Source organism: Dasypus novemcinctus, chromosome 10, assembly GCF_030445035.2.
Source record: "Dasypus novemcinctus isolate mDasNov1 chromosome 10, mDasNov1.1.hap2, whole genome shotgun sequence".
In the NCBI taxonomy this organism is placed as follows: Eukaryota; Metazoa; Chordata; class Mammalia; order Cingulata; family Dasypodidae; genus Dasypus; species Dasypus novemcinctus.
Window position 1 is genome coordinate 103,592,069 of NC_080682.1, and position 20,525 is coordinate 103,612,593.

General features: G+C 36.4%; 1 protein-coding gene across 2 annotated transcripts in view; it reads right to left on the reverse strand.

Annotated features, from left to right (window-relative positions):
* The window catches only part of FCHSD2 (FCH and double SH3 domains 2), a 359,152-nt gene that overhangs the window by 261,273 nt on the left and 77,354 nt on the right, over window positions 1-20,525 (reverse strand). For both annotated transcript variants that reach the window (XM_058305914.2, XM_071218257.1), the window contains exon 3: window positions 17,908-17,953. In XM_058305914.2, coding sequence (XP_058161897.1) covers window positions 17,908-17,953 — 46 coding nt within the window. The remainder of the gene's footprint in view (window positions 1-17,907; window positions 17,954-20,525) is intronic.

The window sequence follows — 20,525 nt, forward strand, 5'->3', positions numbered from 1 at the left end:
GAATAAAAATATAGGCAGTGGCTTAAAGTTAAACCTCAAGGAAAATAACACCTCTTAAAGGAAGAAATTCAAACAAATGTAATTGTACCAGATTTTGGTTTTCAGGAAGTTGAGACATTATTAATTTCTTAATTTCTGCATATTTCTTACTATGGTCTTTCACCAACAAATTAAAACAGAATTTCCCCAAAACAAATGATTTATTTTAAGACATAATGTATCATTGTAAAAGGGGGTTTCATATCAATCATTCTAATACCGAGAGTGTGGAAAAATACCCAGGATGGAAGTGTTTTGTTTTTCTTGTGCTTCTTGTAAAGGAAATGGCAGAATATATTCCAGTCAGAAATTTTCAGGAGAAATAATTAACTATGTACCAAAGCCAAAAGGAGTCATAGACCCCAAATGGAGATTCAAACTTTGATGTACTGTCTACCCACACAGCCTGGACCACATACAAATGGTAGATTAAAATAAAAAGAAAAAACTAATAAAAAAAAAATGTACATGGAAATAAAATAACTTATCTCCCTGGACCATAAAAGCAAAGCAATCAGCAGAACTGAAGCCAGAGACACATTAGATTCTAAGTTTAAAAGAAGGCAATAGGGTGCGGGATATATGAAGACCTCATATTTTTTTAATGTAATATTTTAAAAAATGAATAAAGACAAAAAAAGAAAAAGGCGGCAATGGAGAATTTAGCACCTGCAAAGTAAAGAAAACTAAAAGGGCTCTAAATGGGACAGGAGTCAGGAGCCAGGTTCATAACCTGAAAACTAGATGCTGAGACCCCTGTGAACATAAAGTGGGGCTGAAATAATGCTACCAATAGCTGACAGGGCAAAAGCCTACATGGAACTGTTGATGTAGGCAAGAAAAAGAAAACAGACATAGCCTTGAACTGAATCAAGAACTGGTTTAGTCATAGTCCCGATATCACTAAGATAAGTCTCAAGAGCTCTAAAATATCATTTGTAAGACCTGAATCTACACTGGGAGCTCAGGAGCTGAAAAAAGAAAAGTAAAAAACCACTAGACAGAAAATGATGAAGACAGAGTCAAATCAAAAGAATCCACCAACAAACACAAAATCATTTCAGATGAAATTATTTATCTTACAAGGACATCAACCTAAGTGTATCTGAGATACCTAAAGAGATATAAATAGAAATAATTTTCTCTTTTAAAATAAGCTACAATGAAAATGAAAACACATAAGCAGAAATGAAACATTAAATTTCTTTATATATTTTCGTTTAAAGCTTCATCAGTTTGATACAGTTAAAAAGATCAACAACTGGAACACAAATTTGCCTCAAATGAAATTATTTATATAGAAAAATTTTACAAAGACATTCAAATAAGTACCCAGAAATAAATTAAAAAATCATATCCAATTTAAAAAGAATAAAAACATGTAAAACTGAAATAAAAACTGGTATGTTTATACACGCACACACATATTTATGTATATCTATGTATGTATATACATACACATACTTATCTATATCTGAAAATATCTAATCAGAATGCCTAAAAATAAATATGGTAAACAAAAACCAAAAGATAAGATAAAACCTTCAAATAGACACAGCTTAATTAACTGGTAAAATGGAAGTTCAAATTGGTTAACTCATCTAAAAAGCAGCACACACAGCAAAGAAGAAATAAAACTTGAAAGACCAATTAAGAGACATGGAAGGTAGATTGAGAGGTTCCAACATGAAGTAATTAAAGTTTTAGAAGAAGAGGATGGAAAGACTGTTGAAGAAGCATTAATCGCAGAAATAATGACTCGAAGTTTTCCAGAAATGAAGAAAAGCTACATTCAGATTAGCCAATGACTCTGTGTACCTAGCAGGGTAAATGAAACTCCTAGCTTCATAAATAAATGGCATTCCCCAAACTCGCCCTACTTGCAATAACATGATCCTATATTTCTGTATAATTCTGAAAACTTCACAACAAAGCTACTAGAGTTAATAAGCAAATTCATCAATGTGGTAGGGTACAAGATCAACATGCAAAAATCAGAACTATTTCTGTATACTAGTAGTGAACAATCTGAAGAGGAAATCAAGAAAACAATTCCATTTTTAATAGCAACTAAAAGAATCAAATAGCTGGGATCAGATTTAACCAAGGATGTGAAGGACTTTTTTGCAAAAAAACTATACAACATTGTTAAAAGAAATCAAAGAAGACCTACTCACATGGAAGGGCATTCCACATTCATGAACTGAAAGACTAAATATTAATATGTCAGTTCTACCAAAAGTGATTTAGAGATTTACTGCCAATCAAAATTCCAAAAGCCTTGTAGAAATGGAAATGCCAAGCATCAAATTCACATAGAAGTGTAAGGAGCTGCAAATAACCAAAAACAATTTCAAAAAGAAGAATGAATTTGGAGAACTCACATTTCCAGCCAAAGTTATAGCAATCAGAACAATATGGTATTGAGAAGCAGACTTGGCCCAGTGGTTAGGGAGACTGTCTACCACATGGAAGGTCCGTGGTTCAAACCCCGGGCCTCCTTGACCCGTGTGGAGCTGGCCCATGTGCAGCACTGATGTGCACAAGGAGTGCCCTGCCACGCAGGGCCACGCACAGTGCTGGTGTGTGTAAGGAGTGCCGTGCCACACAGGGGTGTCCCCGCGTAGGGGAGCCCCACACGCAAGCAGTGCGCCCCGTAAGGAGAGCCGCCCAGCGCGAAAGAAAGAGCCCAGGAATGGTGCCGCACACACAGAGCGCTAACACAACAAGATGACGCAACAAAAAGAAACACAGATTCCCATACCACGGACAACAACAGAAGCGGACAAAGAAGAACATGCAGCAAATAGACACAGAGAACAGACAACTGGGAGGGGGGGGGGTAAATAAATAAATAAAATCTTTTTTAAAAAAGCAAAAAACAATATGGTATTGGGGAAGTCAACGAACCAGGAAGAGAAAGGAGGACAGCATTATTTCACATAAGGCAGGGGTATGAGCCAAGGAACCTCAAGTATTGCAAGCAGCCAGCACGAGAATGTTACAGACTTTGGGCAGAAAGAATTGCCTTGCTGACACCTGGACTTTGGACCTCTCCTAGCCTCAAAATTATATCCACTTAAAAAATGAGCACTATTCCAGTAGCTCTTTTCTGACTGGAGAAGAAGAAGGTTTCCACTGTGCCAAAAACCCTTAAGAAAAAAAAGCAAAGTAATTTTGCCGAACTGAAGATCAAGGCTTGAGAAACAAGTTTGCCCTGAAGATGCTTCAAAAGGCAAGAGGAAGAATATCTATGAAAAACTAAGCACTATCAAGTGAATACAATCAGTGAAGGCAGATGCCCTGTCCTGTGTAAAAGGAGGGTAAAAAATGGAGGCATGTTATATAAAAGGTTCAAAATTATATCTCTAGTTGCAATTCTCCTTTCTATTCCTCCCTATACTATCCTGGCCTAACACTACATTCATTAATACAAATGAAGGATTTGGGGAGGAATGAATGGGAATAGCATAAGCAATGATTTTCTCTCACTCTTTTAGAAGGTGTGCTACAGAATACCCATGCAAAGATGAAACTTGCTAGCAAATCTATGTACTCAAGAGTACTAACATTTACTCATACTCACCATTTCGCCTTTTTTTTTTTTTTTTTTTTAAGATTTATTTATTTATTTAATTCCCCCCCCTCCCCTGGTTGTCTGTTCTTGGTGTCTATTTGCTGCGTCTTGTTTCTTTGTCCGCTTCTGTTGTCGTCAGCGGCACGGGAAGTGTGGGCGGCGCCATTCCTGGGCAGGCTGCTCTTTCTTTTCACGCTGGGCGGCTTTCCTCACGGGTGCACTCCTTGTGCGTGGGGCTCCCCTACGCGGGGGACACCCTTGCGTGGCACGGCACTCCTTGCGCGCATCAGCACTGCGCATGGCCAGCTCCACACGGGTCAAGGAGGCCCGGGGTTTGAACCGTGGACCTCCCATGTGGTAGACGGACGCCCTAACCACTGGGCCAAAGTCCGTTTCCCCCATTTCGCCTTTTAATGCAGTTTTTCAAAGTTGAAAAAATCAAAGTATCATCCAGAATTCTGAGAGAAAAATTAGTCTGCTCTTCTTCCCAAATATATTTTAACCACTGATGCAAGTCAAAGAACTAAACCATAAAATAAATAAAAATAAATATAAAATTAAATTAAAAGTATAAACATGAGCATAGAAAATAACTGAATTCAATCTTCAATTTTGTCCTGATAAACCTTCTCTCAAGATAGTTTTTCAGTCTCCTTATTGTTCCACAGGACCAGACTAGCAAAAAGAAAATTTCCAAGAATATAGTACCTCACTTCAAATAATTTATACCAATGTTTCTCTCCAATAGCAATGGAAAGAAAGCTAACCACACAGGGCTAAATTAAGTCACATTTTAAAGCTCCTATGAAGTTCACCAAACAAAACAAAACCAATACAACTGCACACACACACACAAACTTTGTAGGTAGCATAAATTTTTTTAAAGAATGAAAATAGCAAAAATTTTAGGTGCAACAGTATAACAGCACAAGATATTTGCCAGCCTGCCCAGATTTGCTCTGTTTGTCCTTAAGGAAGACGCCGCCCTTAAAGTCCACATCTTTCCCTGCTCTTTCTACCAGCCACAGTAACTGTTTTTATCCTTCCCTCCCTAGCAGCATTCTGCCAAAGACTACAGGAAGTATATTTATTCACAGAACTGGCCTGTAGCAATTTCAGTTTGAGTACTGCAAATGATTTCACCAACACCTTAATGGTTAGCTAACTGCAGTTACAAGCCAGAATTGATTTTACCCTAACAGTTAATGTTGTTCAGTGACTTAAAAATGGCTTCTATGTTTTCAGAGATACATTTGTTCTGTTTGCATAAAAAGATATTGTGAGTATAATTAACAGCACTGAATTATATACATGACTGTGTTTAAAAGGGGAAACTTTAGGTCATATATGTTTCTAAAATATAAACAGATAAAACATAAGAGTAGTATACAATGAGGCCTGTTGTAGACAATGGACTATAATTAATAGTACAAATATAAAATGTTCTTTCATGAATTATCACAAATGTATGACACTCATACAAGATATTAATGATAGGTGTTATATGGGGAAAAAATACATCTAATTTAAATTAGGGACCATAGTTAGTAGTACTATTTTAATAATCTTTCATCAATTGTAACAAAGATAATTACTGTTTTTTAAAAAATACAATTATAAAAAAGTGTTATCATTGTGACATGTTTCACATCAATACAAGGTGTACTGGTAGAGTGGTATATGGGAGTCCTGTATTTTATATATGATTGTTCTGTAAATCCACAACATCTCTAATAAAAAAATGTTTTGAAAGAAGCTTAAAAATGAACTATATCCTTTATTTCTAGAGAATCACAAAGCGAACTTCAAAATCTATGCTTAAAATAAAACATTAATGTTCTTGTAAGAAATTAAAAGTGCCAAACGACTTGAAAAAGTTAACTGTTCCTTACAAGATGGTAAGAATATAGTGATACATGGGAAAGATACAATTAATGTCACTTACGGACTATAGTTAACAGCAGTACTGTAATACTCTTGCGTTATTGTCAAAGAAGGTACTATATTAGTGCTAAAAATCAATAACAGGAGGGTATGGAACTTTTTTCTTTAGGACTAAGGAAAACATTTAAAGGTTTACTGGGGTGATGTCTGCACAACTCTGTGATAAAAGTGACAGCCTGTAAGTATACACTTTGGATAGAATGTACAACAGGACTGTATAACAGAGAGAACTATGCAGTGGAAGATGGACTATGGTTAACAGTACAAATATGAGAGTGCTCTCTCATGAACTATAACAAATGTACAATACTAACACATGGTGTTAATAGTAGGGTTGTAAGGAAAAAATATACCAACTGTACATTATGGGCCACTGTTAGAAGTAATAGTATCCTTGTATTCTTTCATAATCTGTAACAAATGTTACACAAAAATATAAGGTTTTGGTGGAAGGGTAATGTATGGAAATTCTGCACATTATGCGTAATTATATTGTAAGCTCACAACTTCTCCAATAAAAAATTTTACAATAAAAAATTTTTTAAAAGTTACCTGTTCCCATCTCTTCAAATGAAAGTTCTACCATACTATTTCCCTTCTTTTAGCATTCCCATAATGATACATTACAAGTTTATTTTGCATGTGCTTGAAATACTACTTTTCAAATTGCTGTCATATGATCAATCTCACTTAAATTTTCATTCTTTACAATATTTTTCTATCAGGGTGGTCATCTGTATGCTCGCTAAATCTCAATACACATAATACTACAAAGGTCATTTTTTCCAATTCACCATAATGCCATACCAGGAATATATTTAACTGGACGACTACATATAACCATAGAATGTAACCTCTGCAAGTACAAGGACTTCTTTTCCTCTTTGGCCACTGCTATATACCACAGTACCTAAAAGAGTCCTCTATAAATATTTGCTCAGCATATAAAAACTACTGTATCTTAAAATAAACTTCTAATTTTATAATAGTACTTTATCAGGAAAAAAGGTAGTAAATCCTTCTAGGGCCTAGACTCCCATTCACCTTATGATCTAACTAGGGAAACATCAACTTTCACAAGATTGAGCTCCTGAGAGACACAAAACCACCAGACAAACGTACTTTTTTTTTAAAAAAAGAACCACTTTTAAATAAAGTGTATGGTTGACTTAAAAAATTAAAATTAAAATAATAATAAAAAAACACTACCACATTATTCTTTAAAACCATTGCTCATATAAATTGCAATTCCATTCTCTTTTGAGGTATTTGAATAGTCTTGGTTCTAGATGATAACAAGTAAGGGACAAAATTAAGGTATATCCTGAAAGGAAACGTATCATAGTGCCATCACCAAATATTAACATTAGACAATTTAGTAACACAGACATTTCAAACACTTCCAATGTAACAACTAGCAGGCTCTCCAAAGGAAATTCCCACAATAATGACAAGTGCTTTAATGTTCAGCTGATTTTTATTTCAACTTTTTCATCTTTCCTTTTTCTTTTAGGTTTTTTTCCTTCTTTAGTTGATTTTTAAATATTTATAAACGTTAATGAGAAAGAGGTCCTCATATTTTATTTTAAAAATTAATGGCTTAGGGAGGAGGGACAAGATGGCAGCAGAGTAAGGCACTCCAAGAGTCAGCTCGTCCTGCAAGGCAGTTAGGACTCACCAGAGCTATCTAAATCACCTATTTAGGAGGCCCAGGAGACCACAGAGCACCTGCAACATCCTTGGAAGAATGGAAGGAAGAGACTGCCCATCTCCTGTGGATCCATCCCTGACTGTGGCAGAAGCAAAGAGGGGCCAGTGCTTTGTCAGTCCATCTGAACAACAGTGGTCAGTTTGGACCTGCATGGCTTGGTCTCCTGCCCACACCTGCGGCTCCATCCCTGCCCTAGGCAGAGGAGGAAGGGATGTGGAGCTTCATCAGCCTCTCCAGGCAACTACAGATGGTCTTTCCCTGCACAGTTTAGATTACTGCACATAGCTACAGTTCCATCCCTACTCCTGGCAGGGGAGAAAGACCAAAAAGCCTTCATCAGTTCGTGGGGCAACATGGACAGCTCAGCCTCCACCGCTTACAACACAAACTGCATCCTCGGCTCCAACCCCACTACCAGAAAGGGAGAAAAGGCAACAAACAGATGAAAGAGAGGAAATAATGGTAGAAAATTTCCCAACCCTATTGAAGGACATATATATCCATGTCCAAGAAGCACAACGTACTCCCACACGAATAAATCTTAACAGACCTACTCCCAAACACATACTAAATAGAATGTCATATGCCAAAGGTAAAGAGAGAATCCTGAGAGCAAGAGAAAAGCAATTCATCACATACATGGGATACCCAGTAAGAGTAAGTATTAGGAAGCGGATATGGCTCAAGCTCCTGCCTACCACATGAGAGGTCTCAAGTTTTTTGGATTTTTTTGTTTTTAAAGATTTATTTATTTCTCTCCCCTTCCCCCCACGCTGGTTGTCTGTTCTCTGTGTCAACTTGCTGTATCTTCTTCTTTGTCTGCTTCTGTTGTTGTCAGCGGCACAAGAATCCATTTCTTTTTGTTGCGTCATCTTCTTGTGTCAGCTCTCCATGTGTGCAGCACCATTCCCAGGCAGCCTGAACTTTCTTTTGCACTGGGCGGCTCTCCCCACGGGGCGCACTCCCCGCGCATGGGGCTCCCCCATGTGGGGGACACCCCTGTGTAGCACGGCACTCCTTGCGTGCATCAGCACTGCGCATGGGCCAGCTCCACATGGGTCAAGGAGGCCCGGGGCTTGAACCACGGACCTCCCACGTGGCAGGCGGACTCCCTAACCACTGGGCCAAGTCCACTTCCCGGTCTCAAGTTTTGTTCCCAGTGCCTCCTAAAGAGAGGATGAGCACACAGTGAATGGACACAGAGAGTAGAGAGCATGCACAAAAGAGGGGAGGGGGATTAAGTAAATAATAAAATAATTTAAAAATCTAAAAAGGATTAAGTGTTGCTTTCAAATCAGAAACCATGGAGGCAAGAAGGCATATTTAAGATACTAAAAAAGAAAAACTGTAGGTCAAGAATCTTATATCCAGAAAGACTATCTTTGAAAAACTAAGGGCAAGGAGATGGCAGCTAAGTAAGACACTCTGAGAGTCAGTTCATCCTACAGGGCAGATAGTAATCACACAGAACTATCTAAAGCACCTGTTGGGGGCGGGGGCAGGAGACCAGAAGAGCATCCTGCATCCTTGAAAGAATGGAAGGAGGAGACTGCCCATCTGCAGTGAAGTTAAATGGGTAGAGCACTCCATGCCCCAGAAGTCAGTGCTTATCCTCCACTTGGGAGCTATTCCATGGCTGAAGTTGGAAGCTCATTTCCCAAAAACGGAGGAAAAGACAGTTAGCCACTAACTTCAGCTACTGATTAGTAAATTCAGCTGGCTAAAGTATAATCCTAAGGACAGCTAAAGTTTGAAACTGTCCAAGTCGGAAAAATGCCAGTAGCTACAATTTTAACTCTGCCCTCAGTATGAGGGGAAGCAGGGCTGAATGAAAGTCTCAGTGAAGGTAGGGTCTGGCTTCTTTCCACCCAGATCAGCCTGCAGCCCTAGCCTAGGCTTCAGCCCCACCTCTGGCAGGGAGGAAGCTAGCAGGACCTGCACCAGGCTCTCCGAGTAACTGCAGGTGCTTTCAGTCAGCACAGACAGACACTGGTTCTCCATTCCCACACCCCAACAGGATAGGAGAGGAGCTGTGTTTCTTCGACCTCTCTGGACAACTGGAGGCACTTTTGGTCTGCACAAACTAGTCTCTTGACCACCTTTGATGCTATCTCCACCCCCTACCCCACAGGATAGGAGGGGGCTGGTGTTTATTCAGCCTTTCTGGGTAACTGCAGGAGCATTTGGCCCACAAATGACTCATATACCTGTAGCTCCACCCCTGCCCCCCAATAGGATGGGGGAGAACTGTTTCCTCAGTCTCTCAGGACAATGGCAGGCGCTTGTTGAGCACCCTTGATTCCATCTCTACCCCCACCCTACCCCCCATAGGACAAGAGGGGGCTGATGTTTCCTCAGCCTATGTGGGCAACTGCGGGCACTTTGGAGCTGCACAAACTCAGCTGTTGGGCGCCTGTGGCTCTACCCATGCTCCTGATAGAACAAGGGGGGCAGCGTTTCCCCACACTCTCTGGGTAACTGCTGGTGCTTTTGGCCCATATAGACTGAATAGTTGGGACACCTGTAGCTCCACCCATGCCCCCAAGTAGGACAGGAGGGGAGCTGTGTTTCCTCAGCCTTTCTGGAAAATGGCAGGCACTTTTGACCTGCACGGACTGAACTGTTGGGCACGTGTGGATCCAACCCACACCCCAATAGGACAGGAGGGGACAGGTGTTTCCTCAGCCTCTCTGGGCAACAGCAGGCACTTTCAGCCTACACAGACTGAACTGTTGGGCACTGGTGGTTCCATCCCCACTCCCTAAAGGGCAGAAGGGACAGTACTCCCCCAGCCTTTCAGGGCACTTCAGACACATTCAACCAACACAGATTAGACTTTTGTGCACTCCAGAGGGTCCATCCCCTCTCCTGGCAGGGGAGGAGGGGGCCAGGTGCTACGTCAGTCTACCCGGGCAACTGCAGTCATTTGGACTTGCACAGCACAGACTGTTGCCCACACCTAAAATGTGTTCTAAAATTTTTTGTGCTGATGAATGCACAACACTGTGATTATACTAAAAGTCACTGATTGTACATTTTAGATGTGTATGATATGCAAATATATCTTAATAAAACTGCTTTACAAAAAAAAAAAGTACAGTGGGCCCTGGTTTGTTTAGATGGGGGGTCATCAGGACGGGCCTTTCTGAAGAGGGAAATTTAGTAAAGGTACAAGCAGAGGCCGGGAAGATAAACAGACACTGACAGATGAAGGGGAAAAAAAAAAGGCCCTCAAATTTAGTTCAACATCCTCCTCCTCCCACCAAGGAAATCTATTACTTAACAGAACCAGGTTACAACAATTCACAAACATCAGGAAAACTATCCAACACAGTAAAAACAATAAAGTCCGTCTTATATGTGTTATACGTGTACACACAGATTGGGAAGTATTTTCATATTCATTACTGCATGTGATGTCCAGAACTAGCCTAAGAGGAAGGGAGGGGAGTGGTCATCATTCATCTTTCATTAATGAAGAAAAAACTGAAATTCTTAAAAGGCTCCCATACATGTATGATGTTATGCATGTTTGTTTTGTAAGATTACAACTTTCACTATACATTATTGTTCATGTATGTTCATGTATGAATGTTACACTTCAACAAATTGTTTTTAAAATGAAAAAAAAGAATGTTCTTTTATCAATTATAGCAGATGTTCTACAATAATGTGGGGTTTTGGTGGTGGTGTATGGGAATCCTGTATGTTATGCATGATTGTTTTGTAAACTCATAACTTCAATTTAAAAAAGGAAAAAAGGTCAGAGAAGTCAAGTAATTTGTCTAGTATCATTAATTTGATGTGTTTCAGACTGAAAATTCCTTCCTTTGACTTACGACTGTATAGAAGAAATTAGTGTCTAAATTAGTGTCCATAAATTGAAAAATGTGCAGTCAGTGGTTATAGCAATAACTACAAGATGAGATTAGTTCTCTATTTACACATGCAAATTAAAATTGTTTTCTCACTCCAGAGAGGGTTTGTGTAAGCAATACTTTCTATCTCTTAGAAAGACACTATTAAAGCATTTCCTTTTAACCTCTTAAAATATCATTTTATAGGTTACCCAAAAATGTTCTCCCCAATTATTCTAAGTATATACCTAAAACTTACTTGAAATATATTTTTAATTTTTCTTTCCAATCTTTACTTTAAAAGAATAGAGAAGGCCAAAGTGGATTTAATATTTTATATTATTTTATCTGACAAAGTTAGGAATGTTTAATTTTATAAGTTATCCCTCAGTCTATGAAAGAAAGAAACCATTAGGAATACATCGCCTTTCTTTAACAAGCCCTACCAAGTTTCAACTTTTCTTCAAACAATGAAACCTCTAAATAACTTAGGGAAAAAAGGACCATAGTTCATCAATTTTATAAATGAGATACATATTTTTAACATTTTAAAGTTAATGAAATCTAGATGCATCTAACCATTGACAGCATTTCACAATGTAGTCAGCACATGGTGAGAATTCAGCTGTTGTTCTATTAGCTTGAGGAAACAACTGCAATCCCTAGACATTTCCACCAACAAACATTTAAGGACTATTTGAAGAGGGGGTTCTGATGGTTGTCTAAAATCTTTCCATTGACACTCTGCTAAGATCAAAAACCTCCTGCATGAAACCTTGGAGAATAGTGTTGGCAACTTGGAAAAATTCCAGGAGGCAATAATGGGGCACATTATTTGGAAATTCTGCATCATTAATACTTTAAGTGGCAGTGAAGGTAATACAGTGTGAAAAACAAGGAAATAGATGGCTCTCATTCTAGAAGTTTTTCAGAAGAGTAAGACTCTGATTATGAAGATGTTTTAAAAATACCTTAGTCAATTTTTTACACTTTTCTTTTTACATAAGCCCCACACAGAGAGATGATTTTTTAAATTAATCTAATTAATTCAGAAAGAGCTTTTTTTTAACTGTAAGCAACAATAATGTACTATGTCACACAGTTTAAATGGCAACACTTTTTTCTTAAAACGAAATACCAAATGTTGCCTAAAAACAGAAAAAAAATATTTTTTTAATGACATACACAGAATAGTAGCAATAACATGAGAAATGGACGCTTTAATATACTGCAGCAGGGAACATAAACAAATATTTTTTGCAGTGTATTTGGTAATAGTTCTAAAGCTTTAAAAATGGAGATGCCTTTTGACCCAGAAATTTCACTTGTAGTAACTGGTATGAGGAAATAATCAGATGTATGCAAAGCACTTCAGTTTAACACTGTTTATACAAAACAAAACAAAAAAACTCGAGAAACAACCTAAATACCCAATAAAAGGTATTAAATGCTGGTTCACCAAATAAAATGAAGTACAATTATCAAAAACTGTAATATGCAGTTATTCTAATGATGATATAGAAAAAAAGATGTTCATGAAATATTAGTAACTAAAGAAGGGATATACTAAACAAAATAGTGCAGTATTTTGCACTATTATATAGTGCCACCATAACTGCTGGCTATAAGGCTTTTTTTTATTATTGAAGTATATTATTCATACATGAACACACACAAACAATAAGTGTATAGTAAAAGTTGTAAACCTACAAAACAAACATGCATACATCAAACAGGGCTCCCATACATCAGCCCACCACCAATGCCGAGCATTGAGAAACATTAGTTACAAACTATGAAAGAGCATCATCAAAATATTACTACTAACTATAACCCATATCTTACAATTGGTGTATTTTCCCCCAACTAACCCTGTTTTAGTATTATGTATTTGTTATATTTCATGAGAGAACATTCTCATATTCTGTTAACCACAGTCCATCTTCCACCACTGGATTTCCTGTGTTATACAGTCCCATTCATTGTACAATTCATTCAAAGTGTACATTCAGTGACTCTCATGTTCATCACAGAATTGTGCTGTCATAATCTCGGTCAATTTTAGAACATTTTCATTAATCCAAAAGGAAAAACCCCAGAGCCCCTTATAGCTCCCAATGTTGTCCCTTAGAATTGATATATCTTCTTTGCCATTGCTGCAAAAATATTACAATATTACTGTTAACTATCATTCATAAATTACTTTAGTTGTAGTTTTCCCTTGTATCACCCTATTCTTAACACTCTATAAAAGATGCAACATTTTAAATTTACCCTATTAACCACAATCTTCATCCACCACCAAAATCACTGTTATAGTCCCTAGATTATCACCTACATTTCTTTCAATTGAAATTTACCATGTAAGTCTTAGGAAGTAACATGGGGAAAAACTGTCAAGCCCTTGTATTTAGCGATAGATTCTTAGATATGACACCAAAAGCAATAGCAACAAAAGGAAAAAAAAGGATAAACTGCACTTGATAAAAAAATTTTTAATTGTGCAAAGAACATTATCAAGAAAGTGAAAAGAACCAACAAAATGGGAGAAAATTGTGGTAAATCATAAATCTGATAAAGGTTTAATATACAGAATATATAAACAACTCCTAAACTCAACAAGAAAAAGTCAAACAACCCAATTTTAAAAGGGACAAGGAACTTGAATAGCTATTACTACAATGAAGACATACAAATAGCCAAAAGAACATGAAAAGCTGCTATTAGCCTTCAGGGAAATGTAAGTGAAAACTACAGTGAGATATCAATTTGTTAGCCACTAAGATGGCTACTATTAAAAAAAAAAAAGGGAAAATAAATGTTGACAAGGATGTGGAGAAATTGGAATCCTTGTGCATTGCTCATGGGAATATTAAATGGTGCAGCTGCTGTGAAAAAGAGCTTAACATGCGGAGGAGTAGCTCAGTGGTTGAGCTCTTGCTTCGCATATTTGAGGTCCTAGGTTCAACAGAACCTCCTAAAAAAAAAACAAAAAAGAACAGTTTCTCAAAAAGTCAAACATAGAATTACCATGTGACCCAGGAATTCCATTCCCCATTCCTAGGTTTTTCCCAAAAGAACTGAAGCCAGAGACTCAAACAGATACTTGTATGTCAGCATTCACAACAGCATATTCTAAAGAGCCAAAGAGGAAGAAATAACCCAAATGTCCATCAACAAATGAATACATAAAAAAATATGATATACCCATGCAATGGAATATTATTCGACTATAAAAGGAACAACATTCTGATACATGCTAAAACATGGATGACCTAGAAAACATATGCTGAGAAGTAAGCCAGGTACAAAAAGACAAATACTGTATGAATCCACTCATAAAATACCTAGATAAAGCAAATTCACAGCAATAGAATAGATAAGAGGTTAGCAGGGTTATGGGATACGAAGGAAAGGGAAGTTATTGCTTAATGGGCACAGAGTTTCTGTTTGGGGTGAAGAAAAAGTTTTGGTAATAGATGGTTGTGATGGTAGCAAAATATTGTAATTGTAATTAATGCCACTGAATTTTACATTTGAAAATGGTTAAAATACCATAAAATGATATATAAAAAATAAAATAAAATAAATGAACTGCTCCATGCAACATGTATAAATCTTAAAAACTTAATGCTGAATTATTATAGAAATCAGACACAGAAGAGTACATACTATAGGACTCTATTTAATATAAGTTCAAAATCAGGCAGAAATCCAAAGGCAACAACTATTCTGATAAAAGTCATAGTTCTGGCCCTGATTTTATATACCTGTGTCTATCAATAAGCATCGTGATACTTGTTTTGTTGTTGTTTTCTGGTACCAAGGCCAGGGATTGAACCTGGGACCTCATATGTGGGAAGCTGGCACCTAACCTCTGAGCTACATAGCTTCCCTGAGCTGGTTTTTTCATTTGTTTGCTTGTTGTTTCCTTTCCTGTTTTCAGGAGGTACTGGGGATCGAACCCAGGACCTCCCATGTGGGAAGCAGAACCTCAATTGCTTGAACCACACCCACTCCGAAACACTGTGATATTTGAAAAAAAAAGTTAGAGTTCTGGGTTCCACTAGACAGTGTGAGTAATGACTGTTTCTGGGCCCACATAATATCTATATCTTAATCTGAGTAGTACTAATATGACTATACTCACCTGATAAAAAGTTACCAAACTATACACTCAAAATTTGTCCATCCTACTTTCTATGTTTCAATTTAAAAATTTACCTGCTAAAGTTTCAACTCTGTACTGAGCCAAGAAAAAAGAGCAAGAAATAACTTAAATAGCGTAGCTGTCCTCTCTCTCTACATACTAACCACCCAATGAGAGTAGGCCCCCAGACACAGAATGCAGACAAGCTTGAAACAATCAGTGCATATTGGCAAAATCCATAGACTGTGTCCATTATTTTAAGTGTTTCCCTATTATTGACAAGATGTAAAGGGACTGTTCAGGGGAGCAGATGTAGCTCAAGCAGTTGAGCACCTGCTTCCCACATGGGAGGTCCCAGGTTCAGTCCCAGTGCCTCCTGAAAATAAAAAGCAAACAACAAGCAACCAAATGAAAGCCAACTCAGGGGAGCCTATGTGACTCAGTGGTTGGGCACTGGCTTCCCACAGATGAGGTCTAGGGTTCAATCCCTGGCCCCAGTAAACCTAGAAGAAAAAAAAAGGACTGTTCAGGCGATCACACCAGAAGGAGAGCACTTTGTCTATATAATCTCAGGAAATAAACTGAAAAATTAATTGGGAAACACTTAAGAGGAAGAAGAACTGAAAAAGATCATCGAAAAGACATATAAGACAAGTAAGAAGAGTCAGTTAATTGGATTTCCATAAATATGCTCAATATGCTCAAGCAGAAAGACAACAGAACATTTTAATATCTGAATATGATTATTCTATGATCCTTTGTAATATACTTTATTAGATCTCTTAGGTTGTTTACATACATTATTATATAGGATTTTACAAACAAGACGAAGTATAATCTTCCTGATAGTTAAATTTTTCAAGAGGAAATTTGATCACTATGTAAAATATAATCTCCCTTAATTGTGTGTATATATATATGTAGGCACACACATATAAAATATACCTACATATATACGACATATTTGATAGAACAAGAAATAAAAGTTTAAATTTATTACTTAAAGTTACAAAACTAACAGAAGCACTAAAACAGTACCACAATTATATTAAAAAGAGCGGGTTGGTAAGGAACGGCTAAATTAGTTAATTTTTCACTATAAAGAAGTAATCAAGTGATAATATCTAGAGTTGGCAGATCAAGAATGTTGATTAATCCCATTATTTAAAGAGATGACAATAAATCACCAGGAAAATCAAAACAGACGATTTTAACCTGTTCTCTCAGGAAGGAGACTGGATTGTGGCAGAGGCCTACTACTTTTCATGTAATTTTAATTTACTATATTATGATTTTAATTATGAACATGCCCTAATGGAGAATTAAGCCATCTTACAGAAACCTATATCAGAAAAAAATGTTCACTTTTTATTAAATTTTTAAAAGCAGTACATAGACTATAATCCCAATTTAATAAAAATTCATATGTTGTATAATTACATGTATTATAACATCTGTAAAGGGTACCATAACTGTCCCTTTTCCACATGGTTATTAAGAGAATTAAACCAGATAACATATGTAAAATACTAAGCAAAGTACCTGGCACAGTGTAAGAATTCAATACATGTTAGCTATCACTATTACTACTTAATGCATATGCATAAAAAACCAGTTCAACACAAGTATTAGAACTGATGTTATTCATCATGTAGAGCACGTGACACACAACAGACACTTAAAAACTAGACTGTATTAGTCTCAGTTCTATCTAGCTTTCAAGGAATAAATAACACTCTTGTAATACTATCATATAGACAAAAACCAACCTTATTATAATGCAATTAGAATAAAACTAAAACCAAAACTTGGCAAAGCATCAAAAAAAAAATCCTACCCAACCTCCTGAATTAGAGTAAGAACAGCAGGGCACCAATAACGGTTGCCATGTAGCGCATATAAGGGCATTAATTTTATGTTCCTTCTTATGCTTCCCTGTATTTCTAAGTTTTGCTATAAATACTACTTTCATAGTTTGGTGGAAGGGAAGCAAGTTTAGAACACTGTTACACATAGAAAGTAATGGTTTACAAGGGTCAAAATTTCCAAATTATGTTAAACAGTTTTAATATAAGGAAGAATATTATTAATTCTCACACATCCACAACCTAATTATATCAACATAATTTTTTCCTGACACATTTAGCTATCTGGGGCAAATAAATTTCTAATTAAAATAATAGAAAGAAAACTTAAATTTCCCTAGAAACAGCTCCATGCCATCCACTGAAAGTATACACCCAGTTATCGATAGGGCTCTAATGAGAAATAAGTGAATGAAAGATAGAACAAAATAAAAATTAATCTTTCATAAAACTGCAGAAAATGGGACATATAAATGAGAATGAATTACTTTTAAATATGAATTTATTATTTATACTTGTAAACTTATAAATACTAATATTGAAAACAGTGACTTCTCATAAAAGATTCACAACCCTCTTTGTGTAAGGAGCAACTTAGATTATCACCCTAAGATTTTGGAGCAAAGGGGGCTCAAAGGGAGATTGCCACAAATAAGAGGAAAAGGAAGATGTGGGGATATTAAGGTTGGATACCAATAACCATATCTGCCCTTCAGCCAGGAAAAGAGTGTAGTTAGGATGGGGACCTCCATTTCCAAGCTTACCTGTGCATAGTCTCTTTCGATAGCAGCCTTCTTCTGACTGAATGTCCTAAAAACACAAATAAACACTCATTACCAAAAGTACAATAACTTAATAATGCCATGTAAATTTATCAATACACCTTTAAATACAGCCTGGTGGTGAGCTGTGTGACAGGAGGGACTATAATTTGCTCATCTGTATATGCCCAGGAATATTGTTAAAAGCAAAGACACTGGAGTCAGATTATGTGTGTTCAGATCCCAATTCCACCATTTATTAGCTACATGACCTTGGTCAAATTGCTTGATTTCTCTGTGCCTGTGTTTCTACCTTGGTATAATAACACCCTCATAGGGATACTGTAAAATATAGCTAATTAAAATATATAAAGTACTAAAACACTGCCAAGACACAGTAAAAGTTATCTAAATGTTAGCTGCTGTTATTAGAGTACCTAGTATTTAATAGGCAATAAAAATATTTATTGAATTAACAACCAACATAGGGGTAACTACAAAAAACAAGAAGAAATATTTGATAAGCTTCTCAACATGAAAATTTTCCAGTTATTTCTTCATTCCAGTCTTTTACGAGAGTTACAAAACAAAGGAGCTGTTAGTAAAATAACATCTTCTGCATTCATAAATTCTTAGGTACATAGTTTTCATATTTTAACATTCCTGATACTGGGATGCAACTTTTTTTTTTTTTTTTTAAGATTTATTTTATTATTTGTTTCTCCCCACCCCCTCGCTGTTTGCACTTGCTGTGTCAGTTCATCTTCCTTGTTTCTTTAGGAGGCACCAGAAACCAAACCCAGGACCCCCAATGTGGGAGGGAGGCGCCTAATCACTTGAAACACCTCCATCCCCTACTTTGTTGGGTCTCTCATTGTTTTTTCTTCTTGTGTCTCTTGTTGCATCAGCTTGCTGCACCTGCCCAACATGTCAGCTCGCTGACTTCCTCATCTTCTTCAGGAAGCACCAGGAACCTCCACACCGTGCTTTGTTGTGTCTCTCATTATGTTTTTCTTCTTGTGTCTACTGTTGCATCATCTCATCACATCAGTTCATGGCACCTGCCCATCACACCAGCTCACTGTCTTCTATAGCCTTCTATACCAAACCAGGGACCTCCCATGTGGTAGGTGGGAGCTCAATTGCTTGAGCCACATCTGCTTCCCTGGGATGCATCTTTTAATTATTATTGCTAGCAGTATTATCTTCTACCTTAGTACAAAAGTAATAGGTCACCTTACATCTCATAGGCATCTTGGAATCCATTAAGCATTGTAATTTTGACAATCATTTTGGATGTTCTGAGTTTAAAGAAGTTTATATGCCAGGTATCTGTGCTCTAAAACGCACTGCACTAAGGCAGAGATAGCAGAGTAAGAAGTGGAAAAAAAAAAAAAAAAAAAAAAAAAAAAAACCAAGAGCTGAAATAAAAATTTTAAAAAACTAAAAACTCTTACTTTGAAAATGATTTAAATTTACCAATATGACTATATTTTCCTTACATAAGAAATGGAATTTAAAAAACATTTTAACAGAATTTTTAATGGAATTAAAACATTTCTTTTCAGAGACTACCTAATTCCTTAATATTAAAAATAAGGAATAAAAATAATGACACTATAAACTAAACCTGAAGATTCATGCCTATTTCAAGTTACTTTACCAATAATTTTTAAAATTCCATATAATAAACATCTCCAATGGATTCAAGAATTAAACAAGAACATCTTTGTTATGGGGCCTTTTAGCTTATGAAACACTTCATCCCTTTACAATGAAACTTGTACTCTCATTAAGAAAAAAACCTATGAACTACAATACTACATATCATATATGTAAATATACATATTCCAGTTCCAATGAAAGAAAACAGACCCACGTAAAAATTTTTTTCTTTTTTTTTTCATGTAAAATTAACTTGTTATCAATATTAGGAAATCTATTCATTATAATCCACCATTAAGAAAGCATAGTAAAAAAAATCTAATAATTTCCTCTAAAGATGAAAAGGCATGTTATAATTCAATATCAGTTTCTTATAAAGCCTCTGAATAAAATATTAATGGATGCAACAATAATAAAGATTGACAATAGCAAGTGCTGGCAAAGATGTGGAGTAATTAGAACTCTCATACATTGCTGGTAGGAATGAAGAATAATGCAGTTGCTTTGGAAAACAGTTTGGGAGTTCCTCAAAAGCTTAAACAGAATTAACATTTGACCTGACAGGTTTACTCCTAGGTAGATATTCAAGAGAACTGAAAACATGTCTACACCAAAACCTATATATGAATATTCATAACATTATTTGTAACAACCAAAAAGTGAAAACAACCTAAAAGTCCAAAAGATGAATGGATAAACAAAATGTGCTATACCCACAGACTGATATACTATTCTATCTTAAAAAGGAATTAAGTACTGATATATGCTACAACATACATGAACCTTGAAAACATTATGCTAAGTGAAATAAGGCAGACACAAAAGGCTACTTAAATGATTCCATTTATATGAAATGTTCTGAATAGACAAATCCATAAAGACAGAAAGCAGATTAGAAATTGCCAAGAACATGGGGGATTCTGAGATAAATTTGTCATTTTTCTACTAGTATTTTT